This window comes from Arvicola amphibius, chromosome 3, assembly GCF_903992535.2.
Source record: "Arvicola amphibius chromosome 3, mArvAmp1.2, whole genome shotgun sequence".
NCBI lineage: Eukaryota > Metazoa > Chordata > Mammalia > Rodentia > Cricetidae > Arvicola > Arvicola amphibius.
Window position 1 is genome coordinate 7,273,725 of NC_052049.1, and position 25,037 is coordinate 7,298,761.

The 25,037-nt window shown below is 50.1% G+C and overlaps 1 protein-coding gene and 1 long non-coding RNA gene across 5 annotated transcripts in view; one reads left to right on the forward strand and one right to left on the reverse strand.

Moving 5' to 3' along the window:
• Positions 1-9,144: 9,144 nt before the first annotated feature.
• On the reverse strand, positions 9,145-19,283 carry LOC119809493. The gene is made up of 2 exons (XR_005284637.1): positions 19,048-19,283; positions 9,145-10,044 (listed from the first exon to the last, which is right to left on the reverse strand). It is a non-coding gene; the product is annotated as an uncharacterized LOC119809493 (long non-coding RNA).
• The window catches only part of Ankrd33b (ankyrin repeat domain 33B), a 65,678-nt gene continuing 57,908 nt past the window's right edge, over positions 17,268-25,037 (forward strand). The window contains exon 1 of one of the 4 annotated variants that reach the window (XM_038322301.1): positions 17,268-18,249. In XM_038322301.1, the coding sequence (XP_038178229.1) occupies positions 17,890-18,249 (360 nt within the window). In that variant the 5' untranslated portion in view covers positions 17,268-17,889. Of the gene's footprint in view, positions 18,250-18,462; positions 18,575-19,274; positions 19,595-25,037 lie in introns of those variants that run through there. The other 3 variants (XM_038322297.2, XM_038322299.2, XM_038322298.2) reach the window with 3 other exon arrangements.

Genomic DNA, 25,037 nt, shown 5'->3' on the forward strand with positions numbered 1-25,037 from the left:
ATCTGATATCTGGTTTGGGGAAATTGAGAGTAGAAATGCCATGGGTCACAGTTATGGCTCAGCCTAGGAGGAATGACTAGGTGGTAACGCACCAGTTCAGGGAACCCCTTCTGCAGGGGTCAGGGACCTGGAGGAGGCCATTCTGAACTGCTGGGTGGGGTGGAGGCACCATTCTCCATAGGGATTGGGGATACAGGGGGAGCAGCAATGATGAAGGTACAGTGACCTTTAGAAGGGCAGGTCTCTAGCATGGAGACTGAGTTCAGAGTGGCAGAGAGCTTGGCTACATACAGTTTAACTCCTTAGATGTTTACCGAGTACCAATTAATAACAGCTATTAATCAAGTGCTTAGTGAATTAGGGGTTTTACCTGACCCCACCCTGGTTTTGTTGTTTGTATGCTTGTTTGTTTTGTTTTTGTTTTTTTTTTGTTTGTTTTGTTTTTTTTTTTTTTGAGACAGGGTTTCTCGGTAGCTTTGGAGGCTGTCCTGGAACTAGCTCTTGTAGACCAGGCTGGCCTTGAACTCACAGAGATCCGCCTGCCTCTGCTGGGATTAAAGGCGTGCCCCACCACCACCCAGCTTTACCTGGCCCTTTTTTACATGCACTGCCCTTCTCAGCCCTGAAAGCAGAGACAGGCATGGAAGACTAAGCTTTTAAAAACTGGCTTGAGCTGGGCGGTGGTGGCGCACGCCTTTAATCCCAGCACTCGGGAGGCAGAGGCAGGCGGATCTCTGTGAGTTCGAGGCCAGCCTGGTCTACAAGAGCTAGTTCCAGGACAGGCTCTAAAAAAGCTGCAGAGAAACCCTGTCTCGGAAAAAAAAAAAAAAAAAAAGCTGGCTTGATGTGTCCCGTGCTTCAGATAAGCCATCCTGAGCTCACCCGCATGACCACTGCTCACACCAATCCCATTCTCAGCGTTCCCTGGACATTCCTCCTCCATCCCACTCACTCCTACCCACTCTGAGGTAGACACTACTGCATTTCTAATGCTAGGCATTAGTTTTGATTAAGTTCCTAAATGTTATGCAAATGAAATCGTCTATCACGTGACCTCCTGGGCTTGGCCTTTCTGGGTCCAAACTTTTGATGGTGGTGCCCATTCAAGTCATGGGCAGCGAGGCCCATTTGTTTCACTGCTGCACAGAGCTCCGCTGTATGAAGAGGCCACAGCTACCTCATGTAACCAGTGGGTACAATATTTGCTCTTTCCCCAGCGACATTCCTCAGCACCACCTGATGGAGCTTCTGTGACTATTCCAGAGCCTATGTTTTGCGGGTCACACATGAATCTCGGACTGGGTGTATGCTGCAGTAGCAACTCTGAGGCCCGTGAGTGAGAACACTACATGGTGTTTTGGACCCTGATGTGCTCACTCTAAACTCAAGAACTCTGCAGATGGCACTGGGTACCATGGCATCTCGAGCCTTGGGGGCATGGAGGGTTATAGAGAGTGAGGAATAGCAGTGGGGTCTTCGGTAGATGGGGGGATCCCTAAACATGACATACAGGGTGGCAGGAGGAGCCACTGTGGGGCAAACATGAGTTTGGTCTGACCCTGGAGAGTCTCAAGATGCCTGTGTGGTGGTGTGTGTCTGGAGGCTTAGCATCTGGGAGTGGAGGCAGGAGGATCAGGAGTTCAAGGTCATTTTCAGCTTTACAAAGAGTTTGTGGGCAGCCTGGGCTATAGGAGACTTAGTCTGAAGTTGCCCTGTTCCCAAAATACATCTAGTGTTATGTTTTCTTATGTTGTACTACTGAGAGGATTATATTCTGGACTCTGGAACCATGGGTGTGGATATGCTATCACCCAGGAGTGATGGACAGAAATAGAAGAGCCAGGAACCAATAGGTCAGGATGAGGTGACAGCACAGACCAGACAGTGCAGGGGGAGAGCCCTGCAGGCTTGGGAAGCAAGGCAGGCTATGGGCCTGACCTCCCTGTGTACAGAACACATACAATGCTGCGCTTGTTTGGTGGGCACAGTCTTGCTGGTGCCACCACACGGTGAGAATGTGTGGAAAGGATGAATGGGCAGTATGAGCCCCGGGGTGGGGGAATCTGTAGGCAGAGCTGCTCCCCAAATGACAATGCAGAGACTTATTATTAAGTATAAACACTTAGCTGATAGCTTAGCTTTTTTTTTTCAGCTAGCTCTTAGAATTTAAATGAACCTGTTGCTATTAATCTATGTGGTACCTACGAGCCTAGGAGGCTCCTTTATCTCATGTACGCCCTTCCCGTCCTGCTCACTCTGACTCTGCCCTTCTTCTTCCCAGCGTTCTCCTAGTCTAACTCTCTGGCCCAATCTCTTCCTGCCCAGCTACCGGCCAGTCAGCTCTTTATTAACCAATGAGAGTAATACATATTTACAGTGAAAAAAGGTTGCTCCACAGCAGAGATCTGGCTGTCGCAGGGAGAGTCAAGGATAAGGCAATGAAACAGAGTTGGATAACAGGACTTCAGAGGAGACCTCAGAAAATTAAGCTAAAGCAGAAAAAGGAAAAAAGACAAGAATAAGAGTGTGGAACAGAGGGGCAGGAGAGATGGCTCAGCGGTTAAGAGCACGGGCTGTTCTTCCAGAGGTCCTGAGTTCAATTCCCAGCACCCACATGGTGGCTCATGACCATCTACAACAGGATCTTCTGACACGCAGGTGCACATGCAGAGTACTCATACATAAAAAATTAAATAAAGTTTTAAAAAAAATTAAAAAGAGTGTGGAACAGAGGGGAGACTGCAGAGCTTAGCAAAGCTGTCAACTTTGCAAGAGGTCAGCTGAATGAAGCCCTGATCCCCTGAGCATCACGAGAAGAGGGTGCCACATGCCCTCCCCCGACTTCTGTGACTAAATCAAAATCCTATCTTTTCCACATTCCCCGGAACACTCTGGAACTATAGAACACCACCATCTCAATCTTCAAGAACTGGCTACTTTGGGCAAGTAGATAATTCACCAGCACCAGAGAGACGGAGGAGTGGCAGACGCATAACAAACCAAGTCTTTACAAAGAGTGCGTGTGGATGCGTGTCTGCACATGTATGCTTTCATGTGTGTGTGTGTCCACATGTGTGTGACATAGCTCTTTCAGACTGCTAGGAGAACTTCACTGAGCTCTTTGGAGACTGCTGAGGGATGGGGAGGAACAGCCAGTGTGACAAGAATAGTCTTCTTAGCCCTCCTCACCACCAACATTCCCAAGGCACAAGTTGGGCCTCAGTAAAGGCAGAGGAGGCACGGGATTGGCTTGTGTGTATTCTGACTCTGATGATGGCCAGCCAGCCAGCCAATGTCCACCTGCCACGCCTCCAGCTGGGGTAATGACGCTCCTCCCAGCCTGCCTTTTCTTGAGATCACCTCAGTAACACTACTTCTCTCTAGGACTTTAAGGGGTCCTGTTCTTCTCAGGAGCATTGTCCCTCTTGAGGAGAACCTGTCCACTCTTCCTGTCTTACGGATTTGAGGACACAGTGATTCTCAGATTTCTAGCTTCCACCTTGGGAGAAGGCTGCAGGCTCAGACAACTTCCACCTTGTGCAACTATAGGCAGGGCTTGTCGGGACATTCCTCTGTCCTCCCCTGCCTGCAGTGGACATTGGGAGGAATACATAAGCAGTAAATCAGCGCTTAATTAATAACAGTTAAGAGGCTCAGGGAGGAAGGAGTAAAAGGTCTAGCATTAATGGAGAGCCCAGTCTCAAAGGGAGCCAGCCTTTGAGGCCTCCCTGCAGGCTGGGAGGGCCAGGGAGCCAGCTGCCTGCAGGGAACGCGGGCGTGAGTCACTGGGGGAGGGAGGATGAGGAAATCAGCGAGGAAAGAAATGTGTCCGCTAGAGCGGCCCGCGCATCTGCTGTGCTCCAAAGCCGCTTGACTGGGTGCTTACGGACTAGGAGATGGAAGGATATAGGCGGCAGGCATATTTATCTTTATTGACGGGATATTTTTGGTCCTGAAAATAAAATGCAGGAATGTTCTGGTAAGTTGTTTAAGAGCTCTTATAGGCATAAAACGACCAGCGACAGTGCAAAGAAAGCGCCAAACCAGAGTTGTGAATTCTCAGCCTGGCTCCTGCCTCAAGCCAGGACCCTGGTTCCTGGATTGCCAAGAACTCTCAGCGGCTGCGCTGGCCCGTTGGGTAGTGGGGCCGCTTGCTTGAGAAGGCTGGGCTTGCTCAGCTGTCCATTCATTACTGATTCATTGGACATTTCTGAATCGGGGGTCACACACAGTTGCAGATACGAAGGAGTCTGAGAAGACAGTTTAATTCCAGATTAGCGGCCATGCCCTTCCGTAGCCCCGTGGGAGGAAATGGACTAATTCCCTTCTCGGTCCAGCAACCTCAGGACAAGAAGTATGCGAGTCCCCAACAGAACTGGGCGACCACGGTATGGCATTTTCTCACTGTATAGACACACAGGAACTGGCTCAGTGTCACACAAGGCTCCGATTTGGAGATGTGCGCAGAACCGGGAAGCAGCTTCAGGCTTCCTCCGGGAGCAGCCGAGGGGAGGGAGGGCCTCGCAGAAGCAGGCAGCAGGTGCTGGAAAACGCAGGTGCAAACAGCAAGGGGAAGACTGTTTTCTTTTTTCTAAAGACCATGACACTTGCTAGGGTCCCTAGAAGCATGGAGTACTTTTATAATCTCCAAATATATTTTAAAAGAAGTAGCTGAAAGACAGGGGTACAGCTTGTGGGGCGGATGTGCTCTGCACAGGGCCGGCTGCAACAGCTTCGCCTTCAAAGTGGACTTTTTCTTCCCTTTTTGGAACCAATGGAGCACCAACTGAGCAGTGAGGGAAGAGGAAGGAAGAGGAGGAGTAGGCAGAGGGGATGATGGTGATTACAGATACAAGGTAATGAGAAAATACGGGGAAGCAGACATAGTAGCACGTTCTGGCAATCCCAACACTTGAGTGGGCCAAGGCAGGAGCATGGTCATGAGTTTGAGGCTAGTCTGGGGAAGGGATAAGCTAATAAAAGTGAAGAATATTCTTGTCTTTCCTGGAAATAAATGGATTTTCTGGAATTAAGGCTCTGCTCATTTCTCTTTTTTTCTTTCTCAGCTATAGCCTTGGCTGTTGTCAACTGTCTCGGCATACGCAGGGGGTCGGGGTCGTGTTGTTTTGTATGCAAAGGGGATTATCATATTATCATGAAGTTAATCGTTTGTCTGGTATCAATCACTCTGGCAAGCCACCTAAGACTCAACCAGTTTCAGCCAGCCTACCTGAAGAGGGATTTCGGGTCTCCAGATATTCTGTCCTCAAAGATAAACAAGATTAGGGAGGTAGATTAGAGTTTGTTCAAACGTGACTCTGGGTAACCTGGGGGAAGGGAGGCGGAAGTAGAGGCTGTCTGAGTGAGTGGCTGAGGCAAAAGACCCCGCGAAGGGGTGAGTGAGGCCATCCAGAATCCAGAGGGTTTGGGGTTTGGAGTTCAAGAAGCGACAAAGGGGGACTGCGGTTGGCCTGAGGAGACTCCAGGTGTTCATATAGGAGGTCAGCCTCCACCCTCTCCACAGAACCAGAGGGAGGATTTAGGTGGAAGGGGATTAGGTGGGAGGGGAGTGGGGCTTTGTGAGAAGGTCACCTTGGGGACTGGCAGCTAGGGCTGCCTGAGCTAAGGTTGTCTGGGGCGAGGCCAACAGGCACACGGGGCTAGAGTGAGGGATTAGGACTAACTCTGCCTATTGATAACCACTGGATCCCCCAGTTGTTGGGTTCCTCCACCGCCAATGCAATAAGCCAAATCAAGCCAAATTAATAAATCCAAATTTAATAAACAGCAATGCAATGCGGGCACCCCCAGGTGGCCCTCAGGAAGGCAGGGGACAGAACACAAGAGCGCATGCGGCAGATCTATGGGCTGGGTCTAAAATAGCTGGTAGGCGTGGTTCCTGGCGTCTCTGGGGGCGGAGCCAGTGATGGTAGGGGTTTTCTCAGGGGCAGAGTCTGGAATGAGGCTGCTGCTTGGTGTGCTGAAGGCCTGGCCTGGAAGCCTCCCAAGCTGGAGATTCCAAACACATACTTCCAAGGATGACCCTGAGGACGGGGTGGGGATGGATTGGAATTCCTACACCGGCGTGGCTTGTTCTCAGTTTCATTAGGGTCTTGATCCTAAACCATCTTCTCCATGGGACCTCTCCTGGCTTTCTCGTCTAAAACCCTGCCATGGATCCTCCTGTTTTCCATCCCTGCTCAGTCCTCCCCTGGGCGTGTGGCGTTACTCAACACACTGTGTATTTCAGTTAGAGTTAGGAGTAAGCTTTGTAGGTGGCCAAAGTTACAGGCCCAAAGATGACAACCTATCTACCTCCCCGGGAGAACCAAAGTCATTTCCTAGACCAGGTTCCACCATAAACTCTGCCTGGTCAATGGGCTCAGAACGGAAATACCTACTGTGGAGACCATCACCGTGTGCACTGAGTTCAGTCTTTTCTCTTTCTCATTGGCTGGTTCTTCCTCCCTGTTGGAAAATTTTACCCGGCTTTCCTAAGTCTATACTCCCATCGGAGCCAACACACAATCATTATTCTCCATCAACAGTCACATTAGCAATGAAGATCAAGTTCATAGCAATGCATACTTTACATATGACTGATAAAAGAATGTACTTAAAGCCAACAGTCAAAAATCAACCACCCCCAAAGAAAAGGCAACAACAACCATATGCTCATTCTTAACACCCCTCCTGACTGCATGCAGGGAGCTGCTTTGGTACTCTCCCTTAGCCTTGCAGGCCTGCCTTCTACGGTACCCCCTCGTCCTTCACTACTGTGAGATGTCCAACTTGACTCTGACTCAAGAACCCAACAATTAATGACCTATCATCTTTTACTTTACAGGTCTTGTCAAAGTGGCCTGAGAAATATCAGCATTAACACTCCAGGGGCTGGAGAGATGATTCAGCAGTAGGGGAGTGTGCTGCTCTTCCAAGGACCCAAGTTTGGTTCCCAGCACTCACATCACGCAGCTCACAGCAGACTACCGCCAACTCCAGGGAATCTGATGCTCTCTCTTCAGGGGGCACCGATGCACATGTGTGCACACACACATATATGCTGCAGGACAACACACACGTGACCTCCAGAGGCCTGTGCAGCAAAGCTTGGTCCCTGGGGTGGTGCTATCGAATGGCGGTAGACTTGAAGGGGTGTCACACGGTGGGAGCTCCTCAGGTCACGGGATTCGTGCACCTGAAGGGGCTGTGGCAGCTGAGCTCTTCCTCTTCATCTCTTCCACTGCCCAGCTATGAGATGAGTGTTTTTTTCTTTCTCTCTACTAAGTACCCTACCATGGCGTCTCCATTGGCCCAAAGCAATTAGGCCAGCCAGACACTGACCAAACATGAAGCTTCAAAACAGTAAGCTGAAATAAACCCTTTGTCCTGAAGCTCTCTTTCTATTGCTTACTCTGGCAGGGAGGGCCTAGAGGGAATTTGGTCAGTCTCAGGCACGTCCTGAAGCTATCGCGATTTGTTTACTTTCCTGCTTAAGAAGCTTCCCTGAAAGATGGAATGCTTCGATCTCATTGGAAACTGTTACACAACAACAACAATAACAACACAATAAAATATTATATTTTAAAAATTAACATATCAAAGAAGCCAGTTTGCTGAGGAAGACTGGAAGCCTTTCCCTTACCCTCATGATCAGAGCATATAAATGGGAAAGGTGAGGACTATTAGGGCCCTATAAAGTACTATTTTCTGAGTGACCACATACCTTTCAGGCTCTTTCCTGTTGGGTCCAGCTAGACAGGTCCTTATGTACATACATTCCTGAGAAGGGGAGTGTGGATTGAGGAAAGAAACCAAGAGACAGAAGATAGGAGTCTGGAGGGCTTCCAGCAAATGCTATAACAAATATTCCTGAGTTTATTACACACATCCTTATATATCCCAATCAAACAGGTAGGGCACAGACTTTCATGATACAAAGAACAAGCACGTATAATTACCCCCTTACATCACAAACCCCCATATATCACAAACCCCCTTACATCACAAAACACCTGGTAACCATGCCTTAAGTCAAACATCTTGTTGTCTGGCTTTTAAATAGCAAGACACCTAATAGCCACACCTTTGCTCCAACATCCTGTTGTTTGTCCCTGAGGAGTAAGAATAGGCTTGAACTCTCTGATCTTTAGTCAAGATGGAACGGATCCTAACCTGTGGGCTCTCACACTCTCTTCAACTGCTAGCCCATCCCATCTGGGAGTGCTTTTCCTTTCTTTCTGTCTTATTTCTTTTTCGTTTGTTTGTTTTGGTTTTTCGAGACAAGGTTTCTCTTTGGCTTTGGAGCCTGTCCCGGAACTAGCTCTTCTAGACCAGGCTGGCCTTAAACTCACAGAGATCCGCCTGCCTCTGCCTCCCGAGTGCTGGGATTAAAGGCGTGCGCCACCACCGCCCGGCCTTTCCGTCTTATTTCTATTCCCCCATCACAATCCTTTGCTCTGTTTCAGCGGTAAGCATGCTGCCCCTGATAACCGGGGCCTTCTCGCCGTGTCTCTGAAAAGCATGACTTTCTCCGTCTTCCTCCCTCTGGAGCCTGCCAGGATGTTCGGTTCTCCTGTGCTACTGGTTTTCTCTCAAATGCTAATAAAATCACCCTTGAACTTCCTTCTGAGTCTGATTTTAAATTCTTTTTAAAATGAAGTCGAGAATACAAAAGGGACCCTGCTTTTCTCTATTAAACCCCAACAGAACGGAAGCCCCCCAAAAGCAGATGCTGTGGGCTCAGTTGGAGGCTTTTCATAGTCGTGTTGTATTTCAACAACCTCCTCCTCAAAGCATGGCCTCCCTGGGAAAGAGGGCCATGCAGACACCATTAGAGTGGATTCCCCCCTGCCTGGCTGCATCCCCACAGGAAGGGGAGATTGGACACAGACACACAGGAGATGAAAGGAGAGGCTGGGGTGATATTTTCACACAGCCGTGGAGCAAAGGTAGACAGCAAACTGTTGTGGAAAGATAGCTTGGGTACAGTCACCCTCAAAGTTCTCAGAAGGAACAAACTGGGGACACCCTGATTTTGAACCCTGAGACTCAAGTAAGGGACAGTGGTTTCTACAGTTTAAAGCACCAGTGTGTGGGTGTATGGTGTTTCATTAGGGAAACCCCAGACGGAGAGATGACAGATAATTATTTAAATTTTATTTAATTTCTTCTAGACAAGATCACTTAGGTTATGGAGAGGTCTTTGAGAGGTCGGGAATGGAGAGTGTGGTCTTCCCAACCAATATACATCGCAATCCAGCCAAGTTTCTCCCATCTTGAGTTTCGTTTCCACGGACACTATTTGGTTTCAAACTTAAGAAAGAATAAGGCAAATTGCAGTTCACAGTGGTGACTGTTAAATTCTGATGCAGCCTGACTTTGGTTACTGAATTGATACTGTTAGGTAGAAGACAGATCTCATCCACCCAGGGGGTGTTAGCATCAGCACTGGGCGATGCCCAAGCCTTTCTGTTCATCTCTGGTAGTCTACAAACAGTGGCGAGATGTGAACCTGGCTTTATAGAGAACCACCGGATTCTAGACGTGGTCCACAGGGTCTGGAGAGATGGCTCTGAGGTTAAGAGCACTGGCTGTTCTTCCAGAGGTTCTGAGTTCAATTCCCAGCACCCACATGGTGACTCACAGCCGTCTATAACAGGATCTGATGCTCTCTTCTGGCCTGTAGATACAGGCAGAGCTTGCATACGTAAAATATGATAAGTTAAAGTTTAAAAAAATTAAAAAAAAAGAAGTGGTCCCACAATCTGGTGTAACCCTGGGGCATTCCCTCTTGCTAGTTACGGTGATAGGCTTCAGATACATTCCTGATGATCCAAAGACTTTGAAATGTAAATGACGAAGAAAGGGTGTCTTCCCAACCAGCTGCTCAAGATGAGGTGCAGGGGAGGAAGTAGCAGAACTTAGGAGGCACCGCCTTCTCGTTCATCCAGCTGGGACTTGTTAAGTATCCCCCAAGATGGCAAGCCTCCAAGATGGCAAGCGTCCTTTGCGGATGATGGAGCTAAGGGAGATGAATGAGACCTGGTGACAAGAGATGATAGTTTTGCACAAAAATCATTGGGAAATTTTGCAAAAACTGTTACAGAGCTCGTAGAGAGGCGCTAGGATGGGGGAAGGTGTACATCCCTAGCCCCCTTCCTATCCCATGCCCAAACCCATCTTGGAGGAGGTGGGTCACGGAGAGTCTCCTGCTGATCTTAATAGGCCCCCACTTGTCTCCAGTCGGCGTAAACTGGTTTTTAAAATCCATATCTTGATTCAGATAGGAACTGTATCTTCTATCCTGAGAGAAAGTGGAATTCTCGAGTTGCATGCATGGATGACTGAGGTGCCCTATCCCTGCCTTGTTGCTTCTTTGGAGGCAGCCAGAGCTGGGGAGCATCTGGCATCTGGGAGGGTAAGGGGAACCCCCAGCCCCATTATCTAGAAGCTGAGAGGAAGTTGAGTGTGAGCAATGGATGACCCCCTTCCTGAAACCGAGCCCCCAGGTCAGCTTCTCAGCCAGGTCCCCGTTGCTTTTCTGATGTCCAACTCCATAGACGCCCTTCTTCCTCTCTTCTGCTTAGACCACTGCTCCGTTCATTCTTCTAAGAGGGTTCTGTTTGGTTGGAAGTGTCACCCCAGCCCCTAACACTCATTTTGGAATGTGTGAGTGGGAAGCTCCATTTCAAGCCCCCTCCCCTGGGAGTTGCCTCAGTCCAAACTCCATCTCTGAGAAAGCACGCCAAATGGTGACCTCTCCCCAGAGAGGGTCAAGACCACTCCCACAGGCTATTTAAGCTCCCAGCCCCACCCCAGAGAACAAACACGTAGTCTCTCTGATTTTCCTTCCCCTTTTCCCAGAGGGCCTCCCAGGAGCGCTGGCATCCATTAAACCTGGGCTGTTTCTAACAGTGTGAGTTCCAGGACAGTCAGGACTATTACACAGAGAAACCCTGTTCCGAAAAACAAAACAAAACAGAAAAAGCATTCCTTTCTGCATGCCTGGCTACCAGCCTCAAAGGCAAGTCAACAGTTCCTTTTTTTGTTTGTTTGTTTTGTTGAGACAGGGTTTCTCTGTAGTTTTGGAGTCTGTCCTGGAACTAGCTTCTATAGACCAAGCTGGCCTCGAACTCACAGAGATCTGATTGCCTCTGCCTCCTGAGTGCTGGGATTAAAGGTGTGCACCACTACCGCCCGGCCAACAGGTCCTTTTTATGTCATTAAAAATTGTTGCTGGAGAGATGGCTCAGAGGTTAAGAGCATTGCCTGCTCTTCCAAAGGTCCTGAGTTCAATTCCCAGCAACCACATGGTGGCTCACAACCATCTGTAGTGAGATCTAGTGCCCCCTACTGGTATTCAGACATACACAGAGACAGAATATTGTATACTAAATAAATAAATATTTAAAAAAATAAAAATTGTTAATTGTGTGTGCCCACATGCATGTGGCTGCTTACAAAGGCTAGGAGAGGGTATCAGGTTCCCTGGAGCTGGAATTACAGTTGGTTGTGAGCTATATAGTGTGGGTGGTAGGTGCTGGGAGCCAAAGTGGGTCTTCCTCAAGAGCACAAGGGCTCTTAACTCCTGAGCCGGCGGCCCAGCCCCTCCCCCCATTTTTCATCCCGATATTCATTACTGTAGGCCAAGTTGGGTTTGAACTCATGGCAGTCCTCCAGTGTCAGACTCCCATCTGAGAGCTCCAGGCTTGGTCCTGTTGAACTCCCGCTCACCTGGAGATGGCAGGGCTAACAGAAGGAGTAAACAGACTCAGCTCTCTGGATCTGCAAGCCATCCCCCTGCATCTGGCTAGGAATCAACTCCCACTAACACACTGCACAAGGAATGTTTTCCCAACAATTGTCGTCCCTCCCCCCCCAGTTAACTTTTAAAAATCATTGCTAGAAATGGCAAAGCAACACTGTACAACTTATCAACACAGGGGCTTGTCAGAAACACCTTATCTCGGGGGATCTGCTTGGGATTCATTTTGTTTTCATGCTTCCTTGGAGTCTTCCCTGGAGTCTGGTTACATTTTAGAACAGCGTGAGACACTTATGATTACAGCCCCAAGCCTTTCCAGTACCCTAGTCTGGACTTACCTTTTTAAATGTAGCAATGTGCAAAATAATCGAGGTAAAGCTAGGTTTGGTGGTGCATGTCTGAAATTTCAGGGTTCTTAAGGCCAGGGTGGGAGGATTGCTAAGAATCCAAAGCAAGCTGAGGCTACCCAGCAAAACTTGATTTCACAAAATAACCACTTTCTGGTTGGATTTAAGTTGTGACCCACAAAATGAGACTCATACCTGGCACTGCTATTGTTGGGTGAGGAATTTGTAGCGAGACAGGTCAGAGGCATGAGGGGAAAGCCCACTCCTATTTTTCTGCTAATTGACATAATTTTAAACGGACATGGTTTCATCTATGGATCCAGGCACCTCTCAATCCTCATCAGAGAAGCTTCTGTTTTCAGTAGATGATGCCACATGGGACCCACAAAGAGCCAAGGTGTGGAGAATGAGAGCCTTCAGAAAGCTCAGCCCTAAGCGAAACATCTACCACAGCGACACCCCCCCCACCCCCAAGGCTTTTTGGGAACAGGAAGCAGAGACAGGAAGAGCCAGAGGCAGAGAATGAATTCAAGGGAACATTGTCCTTTGGACAGAGCAGGGCAGCTGCACATACAAACTCAGCAGTTATGACAGCATGCACAAAGTCCCATGCAGTTTCACACCAACCAAATCCCAGCCTGGAGAGGAGAAGGGTCGTGAAGTCCCACCCCTAGTGGAGGGACTATTGGTGATTGGTAACTGCTGGCAGGTGGAGAATCTGTATCCCTGGCTGTCATGGAACTCACTCCTTAGGCCGGGCTGGCCTCAGACTCAGAGATCCACCTGTCTCTGCCTGGCCAGAAAGTCGGTTTTCTTTAATACATCCTAAGTTGCCCATGCACCAATGAAAGGTCATATATCCAGGAATAAAAGAGTAGCACAAATTGGATTTGATGGATGAGGAAAAAATAAAAGATACACAGTTGAGTGCGTAGGGAAGGGAGGCATGGATTTGGGAGGAGCTGGTGAAGATGGTTAAAAGCTGGGCAGCGGTGGCACACGCCTTTAATCCCAGCACTTGGGCAGTAGAAGCAGTCAGATCTCTGTAAGTTCGAGAACAGCCTGCTCTACAAGAGCTAGTTCCAGGACAGGCTCCAAAGCTACAGAGAAACCCTGTCTCGAAAAACAAACAAACAAAAATTCTTAAAGAACTAATTAAAAAAACAACAGTGAAATCCAAACAAACAAGCAGGTTGGGGTTTAAGGAGACCAAGCCACTTCAGATGAGATGAAATGTTCTTCAAAAGAAATACCTGCAAAATTGCATACACCTTGGGGAATGCTAGAAACACCTTAACTGTCCAGAGCAGGCTATCTGTTGGTGTGGTGATGCTTGCCTGTACACCCAGTCCTTCAGAAAAGAAGGCGGGGGTGGGGGGGGAGTGGGGGTGGGGGGGTGGTCGTGAGTTCAAGGTCAGCCCCAGTTACCTGAGACCCGTCATCCACACCCCCCCCCGCCCTCCCCTACAGGGAAAATGAGTAGGGGATTTAGCCAAGCAAACGCTGTAAACTCCTAGGAACGTACGTACAGAAACTAGGCCCACTGCCGTGGTGGCTTCGCAATGGTGCTACTGGCCAGCCAGGCTGACCAACGGCATAATGTGCTTTTGGCCCCGGTCAAGCTGCCTTCCATAGGATAACATAAAAAATACTTCTTATTGACTCTGGTGGGATGCTTTTCTTGTCGAAAGAACTCACCAACGTGGAGAAGGCTTCCGCAGAGTGACTTACTCCATCAAGGAGGTGGGATATTTTAACCCTCACAATAGCAAAGTTAACCCTTGAAGGTAAGGCTGAATTCCACCTAGGAGCAAAGCTTCAAAGGCTGGGAATTCCAGCCCCCACAGGGGGTCATTATTGTTTCTCCATTTTAATGTTTTGAGATAGTCTTATTCAGTAGCCCCAGCTGGCCTTGAACCCCAAGCATGCCTTTTGCTTCAGCTTCCCAAGTGCTGGGATTACAGGAGTGTGCCACCATGACCAACCAGTAGGTTGTTATTTTATGAATTTAGGATGGGCATTTTGCTCTGCTGCTAGGGTTTCCTGCCCCCTGCAAACAAAGGGGGAAAGAGGAGTATAGGGGGTACGCATGCTCAACATCTCCAGGGATAAACATTGCCATTTTGATATTTTTATTTTTAAAAAATTTGTTTTTATTATACATGTATGAACGTTTTGTCTGCATTTATGTATGTGCAGCATGTGTGTGCCTGGTGCCTGAGGCCACGATACGATGCTAACTTCCCTGGACCTGAAATTACAGGTGGTTATAAGACACTAGGAACCAAACCCCAGTCCCCTGCAAGAGTGGAAGTCACTGAGCCACCTCTCAGCCCTAAAGATTTTTTCCTATTTGGGAGTGTGTATGTGAACGTGAGAATCTGTGCTCACGAGAGCAGCACCCATGGAGGCAAGAAGAGTGTATCAGATCCCTTGGAAGTGGAGTTACAAATAGTTGTGAACTGCTCACTACTGGTGCTGGGATCCAGACTTGGATCCTCTGCTAGAGATGTACAGTTCTTATCTGCTGGGCCTCTGAGCCAGCTCCCCACCCCTACCGTTTCTTTTTTGAGACTTGCAGCAATCTGTTTACCCCCATCTCCTATGTGGAGGTGTGCAGCTCCATGCCTGGCTTTACGCTATAGTTTTGCATTTATTTATTTGTGTGTGTGTGTGTGTGTGTGTGTGTGTGTGTGCATGCTTGTATAGAGGTCAGAGGACAACTTTCTGGAGCTGATTTTCTCCTTGCACCACATGTATTCCAGGGATTAAACCCAGGTTGTTAGGCTTAGAGGCAAGGGCCTTTACTGAGTCACCTCCCCAGCCTCATACTCTGAGTTTGAAAAGCCTGATACAGAGCTCTTACCAAGGTAGTGCTGAAAATACTTCAAAGTTGTAAAGACAAATTATTAAACTATATAGTCAAAGTGAATACATACACACACATATATGTATACATATGTATATTACATATACATATATATATGATATGACATATCACCTTTGAAACACAAAACAATTTCCCTCAATGTTATTGATCTTAAAATGAGCCTGTGTCTATCTAAAGTTTTGGTAAGTGGTTCCCTCCTTGTCACATGAATTTTGTACACACAATATATAAATTTTGACTTTGAAAAGAATAGAAGTTCTCTCTCTCTCATCTATCTATATATTGATTTTGTGTTTCTTTTCTCTACCTTCTCAAAGATGAAGCATCTGTTGCCCTCGTGATAAAGGAGTGTGTATATATCACACATATATACATGATTGTTTTTTGAGATTGAGTCTTTTTTTTTTTTTTCGAGACAGGGTTTCTCTGCAGCTTTAGAGCCTGTCCTGGAGCTAGCTCTTGTAGACCAGGCTGGTCTGGAACTCACAGAGATCCGCCTGCCTCTGCCTCCCGAGTGCTGGGATTAAAGGCGTGCACCACCACCGCCCTGTTTGAGATTGTCTTTAGGAGGCCAGGCTGGCCTCAAATTTGCCCTGTAGCTGAGGATGACCTTGAACTGTTCTCTCTTCAGCGCCCTACTGGGGTTCCAGGCACAGTGAATGCCAGGCTGAGCAAGGATATGCTTTTAACGACATTGGGAAAAGCAAGTAAAAGAAAACCAGGACTCTCTTTGGAGTTGTATTATTTAGTCCTTCCACCCCTCAAGTGCTGGGAACCAAACCTGTAACCTCCGTACAACCTCCGGCATGCTAGACAGGAATTTTACCCCTGAGCTATACCCTAGTCTCATTCTAGTTTATCTTTATTTGGCGAATGATTCCAGCACTATTTGGACCTAAATTTCCGAGAAAGAAAAAAGGAAGTGGAAAACCAACAGCCCCTCCACTTCAGTGATAAGCTGCAGCTGGCTTCAGGGTAACACCTCCCCGCTCCAGGCTGCGGTGCGTTTATCTTCTCCCCCATCCTCAGAAACAGCCCTCTCCCCAAGCCCCCGCCCAAGTGGTCCCCTGGACTTGCGGTGGTGTTGTGGATTCTGAGTTTAAAACAACCCTCTGCCAAGCAGGGAGGAGAGTAAAGCCAGCAAGCCCACTGTAGAACACGGCGGGGTGCGGCAGGGAGGGGGGCAACTGCCCCTTGTAAATCCCCTGTAACGTAAGTCGACAAGGAAAGGGAAATTTCCTTTGGGAATTCACGCAGCTGCGGATAGTAACAGACACAGAGAAGCTGAACCGTGATGGGGTGGGGTGGTTCGGAAAGAAAGCCCCGAGTGCACCACACAGGGTGACTGGCTCAGGGCCGGTGGCACCAGGTACTGCTCTAGGACCTCGAGGGTCAAACGTCTCTCGACCTACAGTGCCAGTCAGAAGCGCAATGCATGCGCTTTCCCACGACGCCCTTGGACTTGCCCGCCTGCAACCAGGGTCCTTTCGTCTTGTTTCCCATGTCTCAGTCTTATTCACCTTTCGGCCTCCCACACGTTCATTTGGTGGGCGCGTTGTCAGGATTGGTGGAAATGAAGAGGAGGCAGTGTCACCGGTGAGAGAGAAGTGAGGGGCTTCTCATCATCTCGTGAGACACAGCCGGGATGACCCCTAGAACAAGGCCACAGCTCCTCCTCTTCAAAGTGAGGGACTCCAGGTGGCAAATCCTTAAAGACGTTTCCGACAGACAGCCCCCGGGACAGACACGCAAGGGCCTTCGGGTGCCATTGGTACTTGGCGGTATCCGCGGCCCGTGGTTGCAGTTTCTAAACTGTTTGGCTGCAGCCCTGGGATCAAACCCTTCTCTTTCAATCTGCCAGGATCCATTAGATCCCGTGAAGCCCCTCACAGCTTTGACCCTGGGGTGCTGTCCCTCCTCATCCAGACGTCCTCCCCTGAGGTCCTGGTCACCTTTTCATCTCTCCAAGATCTCTTTCAGGCCAACCAGCCAGCCACAACCAGCCTGCATGGGTTCTGCATTATTTTAAGAGTCTACAGACCCCAGTCTCCCTTTCGGGTAAGTCGTACCAAATCAGCCTCCAGTTCCTATTTGGAACAAGATCGTCGCTGGAGCAGGTTCTCCCCCAGGGGGAGTTTCCTCCAATGTGAACGGCTCCACCGCCCGCCCCAGAGTGGACGGACGCCTTTTGGTGCTCCATGAGCCTGTTCAGGCAGTCTCCTGGGTGGCAACTGGCCCTAAAGCTCTGGCTTCCCGGGAGGTGACAGGTCGTGCTGCTGCAGGAGAAATTGCTCCTCCTCCCGCCCCGGGGCTGGTTACAGAGCACTCCGTGGGGTGAGAAGGGGGTGGCTCTCCCGGGACAGGTACTTTCCGAAGCTAGGAAACCCGCTCAGCTCTTGGCGTCCCGGGACCCCTTCAACACCGGGGTCCCCAGGGAGCCGCCCTGCGAGGGGCGGGGCGCCCTCTGTTCCTCACGTTGGCTTTCAGCCTCTCGAGTTACAGCTTCGAGTTCTCCCGCGCGTGCCTTTCCTTGCTCCGGGCAAAAGCGGCGGGACGGCAGTGGCGCGGTCAGGAGAGAACCCCCGCTGAGCTCCGGACACCAGCTGGGAAGGCGCCCCGCCCGCCGCTCAGCTTCCACCCCTCCCGGCGGCAGCGCGGGGAAAGCCCCCGCGGCTCCTCCCACCCCAGGGGCTTTTCTCCAGTCGCCAGCGAGTTTGCTTCTGGAGCGCAGCCGCCTGGCGCCGCTTTCCTCCAGGCTGGGTCGCGCAGGGGCCCCTGGCTCTTCTGCGAACTCAAGGGGCAAGAATCGGTGACCTCGGGGCGCGCCCCGAGTCCGGGTCCCTTAACCCGCACCCCAGCCCCCGGCCCGCGCCTAAGCCTCCAGCATGGTGCTGCTGGCTGGGCCCGGGCCGGAGGGCGGCGGGACACGCTGCTTGTCGTCCCCGCAGTCGCCGACGCCACCCCGGGGAGCTCAGACAGGGGACGACGACCCAGGGGACTACGAAGAGTACGAAGACTTCTCGAGTCTGCCGGACACCCGCAGCATAGCATCAGACGATTCCTTCTATCCTCCCGGAGGCGAGGAGGAGTGCGGCTCGGGGAGCGCCGAGTGCGTCCCGGAGGGCGTCCCCGAGGCGGCGACCCTCCTGCGCGCCGCCAGCACCAACGACGTGGGGCTGCTGCGGGCGCTAGTGCTGCGCGGGCCGAGTTCCGAGGAGGTACGAGAGACTGACCGCAACGGCCGGGTAAGCCTGGGTTTGGGTTGGGTCCCCTCCACTCTCCTCCCTCGCCCAGACCCCCGTGGCACCCCATTTCTGGATCGACTGCCGCCCAGAGCACCCTTTCCTTCCTGTGTGGCATACGGTACTGGGACACTATTTGCTCTGCTCAGGAGCGGAACCTGCGGAAGATGACCTATCCTAGCTTCCTAAAATGTATCCCGGTCCCGGTCCCGGTCCCGGTCCCTTTTCCGCCCCGGGGATCCCCTACTTCTCCCTGGAGGCTGGGAGAGGGTCCCGGAGTCCCTTCTATTCAGTGCCTTAATGACTGCTACATTTCCCCAGGTCCCAGGTAGGTGACGGTCTCTGCTCCTCTGCAGGGGACCACCTTTTCTTAACCTCGCTCTCCAGTCTCGTTTGTCCCCTCGGCCCTTCCCGCTGCCTTTGCCTAACACGTTGGTGTCCGGAGTAAGCTCTGAAAGCTCCTTTCCTACCCAAACCGCCCTGTCTTCCCTTGCTTCTCCTAACGGCCCGCGCGGCGACCTGCCAGCCTTATCTGCGGTCACCGCTGCAGGTCGAAGCCTGCGAGCCCTCACAGCCACCCTTCAGGCTGGTCCGGTGCTGCGCAGCACAGTAGCGGCGCACACTGGTGGTGGGCACTCAGGGAAGCAGGGAGCGAGTCAGTCTCCACTAATTACGCCAAGGTTCAGAGAAAAAGCAAGAAAGTTTCAAAGCAGGAAAGGAAAAGTTGGAGAGCTCTTCCCACTGATCACGGACAAGGAAAGTGACCCCATTAGTCTCTTCTGGGTGGACAAACAAGCTCACCTGATTTCCATGTTCCCGGAGGCCCCGGGGTTTCTGCAGACTCAGCCTTGCACAAATTAGGGACGCCTGTGCTTCTGCTTGGGGGTCACAGCTGACAGTAAGCGCTTTAATATAGGGACGTGGTGACCCCGTGCGTGCCTTTGGCTTATCTTGGGGCTGTGTGTATGCAGTGGTTTGCCCCTGACTGCAGTCTGGGTCAGACTTTGGCAAGTATGAAACCAGTGTGTCACTTTCTGGCTTTCGATAACCCGGCAGCACTGAACTTGGAGGAACGGTTCGTGCTTGTGATATGTCAGGGAGACCTGTATGAGGAAGGCAGTACCACCCTGGTGCCCTGTGGTGGCTGTTCCAGCTGGCATGCCGTAGGAGGAAAGGCTCCAGAGGCTGTTTCTCTGCTCCACTTTCAGTTTAACTAAGCGAGTTTTCCGGGTCAGGTGTTCCCAGTAGAAACCTCTCCTTTCTGAGCAAGCAGAGCCACGTCTTGAAACGATCGCCTGTAACCTAGGGTCTCTATGTTTGGGGTCGTCTTCACTGGAAGCCTTCACCTGTGAGTGACCACTGGCCTCTTGAGGTTTATTGTGCTTTCTTTAGGGGGACGGGCGGACAAACAAACAATAATCAAAGTTTGAAAGCCGCGAGAAAAGCTGAGAAGTCAAGCCACCCGGGAGGCTTGAGCAGGGCAGATCTAATTCCAGGACCCCTGTAGAGCCCCTCCCCCGCCCGGAGGCCCGGGGCCAGGTAGGAGCCTCCGAGCAGTTCCTGTTTTCCCCTAGAGACAGTCCCTTCTGCAAAGTTTGTGAGGCTGAAGTCCGCCCTACCGCGGAGCCCGGAGAAGTCCGGCAGGCTCAGCCCTCGTTTACCTTCTCTCTCCCCATTACTCCGTTATTTGCTTCTCTCTTGTTCTGAAGAGAATGTAGTCCAGCCTTGTGCTAGGTATTTTGCTCGTTTTTTTTTTTTCCTTCCCTTGGTTATGAAGATTGAGACTGAAGGGCCTTGGTTCTGCTTTGAGCCTCCACCTCTTTGTACCCATCAGATGCCCCTGGACACCCGAGGAAAGGGCCCTGGGCTTTTTAATCTCTGTGTCAGAGGACTAGAACCGTGTTCTGTGGACCCTGTGAAAGCAACAGACTGCATTCTTTTTTCTAAAAAAGAAAATTATTATTTTTTTTTGTTTGTTTTTCGAGACAGGGTTTCTCTGCAGCTTTTTTTTTAGAGCCTGTCCTGGAACTAGCTCTTGTAGACCAGGCTGGCCTCGAACTCACAGAGATCCGCCTGCCTCTGCCTCCCGAGTGCTGGGATTAAAGGCGTGCGCCACCACCGCCCGGCTAAGAAAATTATTTTTATTTTATGTGCATTGGTGCTTTGCCTGCATGTATGTCTGTGTGAAGGTGTCAGATCCCCTGGAACTGGAGCTACAGACAGTTGTGAGCTGCCCTGTGAGTGCTGGGAATTGAACCTGAGTCCCCTGGAAGAATAGCCAGTGCTCTTAACTGTTAAGCCATCTCTCCAGCCCCCAGATTGCATTCTTACCGTTAGTTATTAAGGAGAAAGCAAGAGACTTAGGGAGTCGGGTGTCAGAAGACATTTTGGTCAGGCAGGTGGAGTCAGGGGCTGGTGGCAGGTGAGCTGTGGTTTGGTCATGGCCTGGAGCAGAGACGAGGGCCTGTGGGAGCTAAGGCTAGACAGGGCCACCAAGGCAAGGTGAAGAGTACCCAGCCTCTCTAGCTGCCTGAGAAATACGGGAAACTAGAGTGTCCGCTCACCAGGGACCCCTCCGGTCTCTAGCAGTTCACGTGCCTTCTAGTGATCACGTGACTCACTTCCTCACTATGTCTCTGTCTTAAGGTACTTTCTGTGGAAGGCCTTTCCACCCTCTCCCCCCCCCCCCCATCTAAGCCCAGAGCTGGCTTAGCCATGTGTTGAGACACCAAGGACTGAGATTGTCTCTAAGATGGTCATTTGCTGGTAGGTGTCATTTGGGCACCAGGAGGACTGTCTTTGGGCAGAGAGGAAAAGTACAAAGGTCCTGCCTGAGGCAGGAGCAGTGAGTGTCCCAGCCTGGTCTATGGGTTGATCATTTGTCCTAATGTAAACTTTAAAGCAGGTCTAAGAGCTTTGGCAGAATAATAATGGGGCGGGTGACAGTTGGTGAATGTCTCTGCTTAGGGCCAGCTTCCAACAGGAGCCTCTGAAGCAGTGCTTCTCAACCTGTGGGTCGAGACCCCTTTGAATAGCCCTTTCATGGTAGTCAAATGTCAGACATTTATATTATGATTCATAACAGTAGTAAAATTACAGTTATGAAATAACAACTAATAATTTTATGGTTGGGGGGTCACCACAACATGGGGAACTGTATGAAAGGGCCACAGCATCAGGAAGGTTGGGAACCATGGCTGTGGAGGCTTTTGAAGGCTGTTGAAGTTGTTGAATGGCTCATTTCTTCAGAGGCCCAGTCTGAGCTACAGGTAGCTGAGAACCGCATGGGAAACTAGGGGATGTTACTGGCCATGCAAATTTGTTGCCAAATCAGTGTTCTGGAAGGATCTCAGGATCGACTGTGTAGCATTTAAATATTTATCACTTAACTTTCCAGGAGCACTGAACACATGCTCTTCCTGTTTTGGGCAGAGGTTGTTTGGTTCCTCTCATTAAAGGACGGTGAAACTCTCCAGAAACCCTTTCCCTAATGGTTTTCTTCGTATTGTAGCGTGTAAGCCAGGCTTACTCCTGCAGCCCTGGCGGCTCTCCTTCCTTAACAACAAAACGGAAGACATATTTGTATCATTGTAGTTGTGGTGGAAGGGCAGTCTGATGTCAGACACCTGGGCCAGACTATGTCTGTAAAGCTTAAAGTGCCTCTGTATGGTGACATCTCAGGAAATTTCCCAAAGTCACTGTTCATTTATTACAAGCACAGCAAAGTCCTCCAGCGTGGGGTGCCTCCCCTCACGCAAGAGGCTTGTATCTCCTGTTTTACAGGATACTTGGGTGTGATCAACCCTTGAAACGCAGTTGAGAAATTTGTTGCATATTTTATTTATTTATTTGTTTGTTTATTATACAATATTCTGTCTGTGTGTCTGTGTGTCTGCTTGCAGGCCAGAAGAGGGCATCAGATCTCATTGTAGATGGTTGTGAGCCACCATGTGGTTGCTGGGAATTGAACTCAGGACCTCTGGAAGCGCAGGCAATGCTCTTAACCACTGAGCCATCTCTCCAGCCCCTTGTTGCATATTTTTAATGAAGGATTTGTGATGAATGTAGGACTCTCCTCTTCCTAAAGTGAGGGTCACAGCATTGGGATTCATGCCCAGCCCTCCATCCTCCTAGGCCTCAAATGACCTGCGCATGAGAAACTGTCTTACTCACAGGGAAGCTGAGCTTTCAGGTCTGTGCTAGTTACAATGGAGAGTGGGTTCTGGCCTCGACCCTCCAGCACTTGCCAGGGGCCATGCACATAGGGAAAGGCTTCCTTTGCTGTTGTCTGCCTCCCATCTTGTCGTAGGAACGTTGTGATGGATTGCAAGCCCCGCAGTTGGAGCTTGGCTTTATGTGGGTCCAAGGGGTTCAAACTTAGGTCCTTGTGCTTGTGTGGCTAAGGCTTTACCTTACCCACTGAGCCTCCTCCCTGGCCCACTGTGTTCTTGTTTGGGTTTCACCCTGAAGTGCCAGGAAGGAGAGAAAGGGGCATTGGATAATGTTGTACTGGGAACTCCAAGGATTGCATTAAAAGTGAATCAGCTCAGCTTTTGGGAACCTATTCTCTAAGCCTCCTTCCGCCTCATTGCAGGGAGATGAGTTTGGTCCTGGTCAGCATGATATGCCATGTTTTGTTGACTCCCATGGAACGGAGGAGGAGAGGACTGGGGTGGGGGTAGATGGGAGCGGGGAGAGGGAACAGGAAGAGAGAAGGGGGGAAACTTTGGTTGGTATGTAAAATAAAGGAAAACATTTAATAATAATAATAATAATAATAATAATATAATAAACGTGAATCAGCTCAAGTGAGCCTAGGGAAACTGGGCCTGTGGTAGGTGGCCAGCTCTTCCTTCTGGTGACCTTGGGGCTGTGTCCAGGCCTACCATCCATAGAGAGGAGCTTATAGGTTAGGTATGAGAATATCAGTTATCTGTGGCTGTGTAGTGATATATATGTTACTCAGACCTGTGTACCTACAAAAACATATTTGAGAAAAATATATTCTTCTGGCTTCATCCTTGTGCAGCTCCCAGCCCAAGCCCATATAGGCCTATCACTTTTTGTCTCTGCATGCAGGATGGCCGGGACTGCAAGGCCATGGTCCAGGAAGTTTCCCAGGATGCAGCAGGAGGCCCCTCAGTCTTGTCGTCTTCTTTGAGGACTATAAGAACCTCATGCCTGGCCCCACCTTCTGTTTAGTAGGAGTACTACCAAGTTTTTAACCCAGGAGCTGTATAGGACATTTACACAGTCATAGATAGCACCATGGAACTCACCCCCCCCAGGGGTTCAGTAGTAACCGCTCTGCTGAGGCTAACCAAGTGCAGCCTATGGAGGCGAGATTTTCCATTTGCTCCCAGCTGGTGGCGAACTGCAGATGGCAGGACCAGGATGGTCCCTGCTGATGACTCATCTCTGCTCCTCGTGACCGCTCCGCTTCCAGCAGGCTGGTCCTGCTGGCTTTCTGTGGGACACGCAGGTTCAGGAAGGCCAATTTTGGCCCAGGTTTAATTCCACTTCTGCTGAAGTAAGTCACAGGTCAAGTTCAAGTGGAGACAACAGACTTCTCTCAGTGGGGGAACTGTGCGCTGGGGGTGCAGGGGAGAGAGGCTCTTATTGCTGTCAGACTTCCTGAGGGAAGATGAGGTTAATAGGACTACGATGTGCCCTTCCCTGGGTGTCTCCATCAGATTTCAGGCCTTTGGATATTTACCTGCTGAGCCGTGGTGTATGTGTGTGTCTATTTGAGTTCTGGGCAGGTACTTGGGCGTTCAGGAGGTCATGGCTCGAGGGCAACCCTGTTAGAGCAGTGTGGTTGCGCTGGTGGGGGTTGCTCTCTGTTGGCTTCTCTGAGTTGGTTTAATGATGCTCATTCAATCTCCACGTCTCGAGGATGCCTGGGACTTCCAGGCCACTGAAACAGCCTTTGACTCAGAGTTCAGCTTCCAAGAGGCAGTGATGAGTGGGTGGTTATTTCAGAACAGGTGAGGGGTTGAAAAGATGGCTCAGCAGGGAAAGGCGCTTGCTACACATGGCTAACAACCTGAGTTTAATCCCGGGAGCTGTCATAAGGGTGGGAGGAGAGAACTGACAGGAAAACGTTGTCCTCTGACCCTCCCTCCCCACATGCATGCCGAGTCGCGCGTACTCCAGGAAATGGTTTATCTTGGCTCATAGTTTCAAAGGTTTCAGTCACTTGCGCCTGTTGGGTTAGGCCTGGGCTGCATGGTACAGCGTGGTGGGAACATAAGGTGGGGGAGGCTGCTCACTTCATGGCTGTCAAACAGCAGAGAAAGAAAAGGGGGCTGAGGTGCTATTATTCATTCAAAAACTTTTCCCTAACGCTCTAACGTCCTCCCAGTAGGCTCCCCCTCCTAAAGTTTTATCACATCTTAGTAGTGATCCAAGCTAGGATCAAGCCTTCAACACATGAACCTTTGAGGAACACTTAATGTCCATTTTATAGTGAGATCATGTATAGACCCCTTTCATGTCATAGCTGGTAACAGGAGGGCTGGGGCAGGCAGGAAGGCTTAGAGGATAGAGCCGCTTGCTGCCACATTCAAGAATCTCAGTTTTCCTGACTTCTACATAGGGGCTCTGGGATGTTAGCACACAGACATCCATCTTAGCTGGCAAAGGTTTTCTCCCACTGTGTTGACTGCTGCTTCTCTTGATTGACTGTTTCTTTTGCTGTCCAGAAGCCTCTGGGTTCCATGTGGTCCTGTTTTCAATTGTTGGCCTCATTTCCTGAGCAACTGGATTCCTATTTAGACATCTTTACCTGT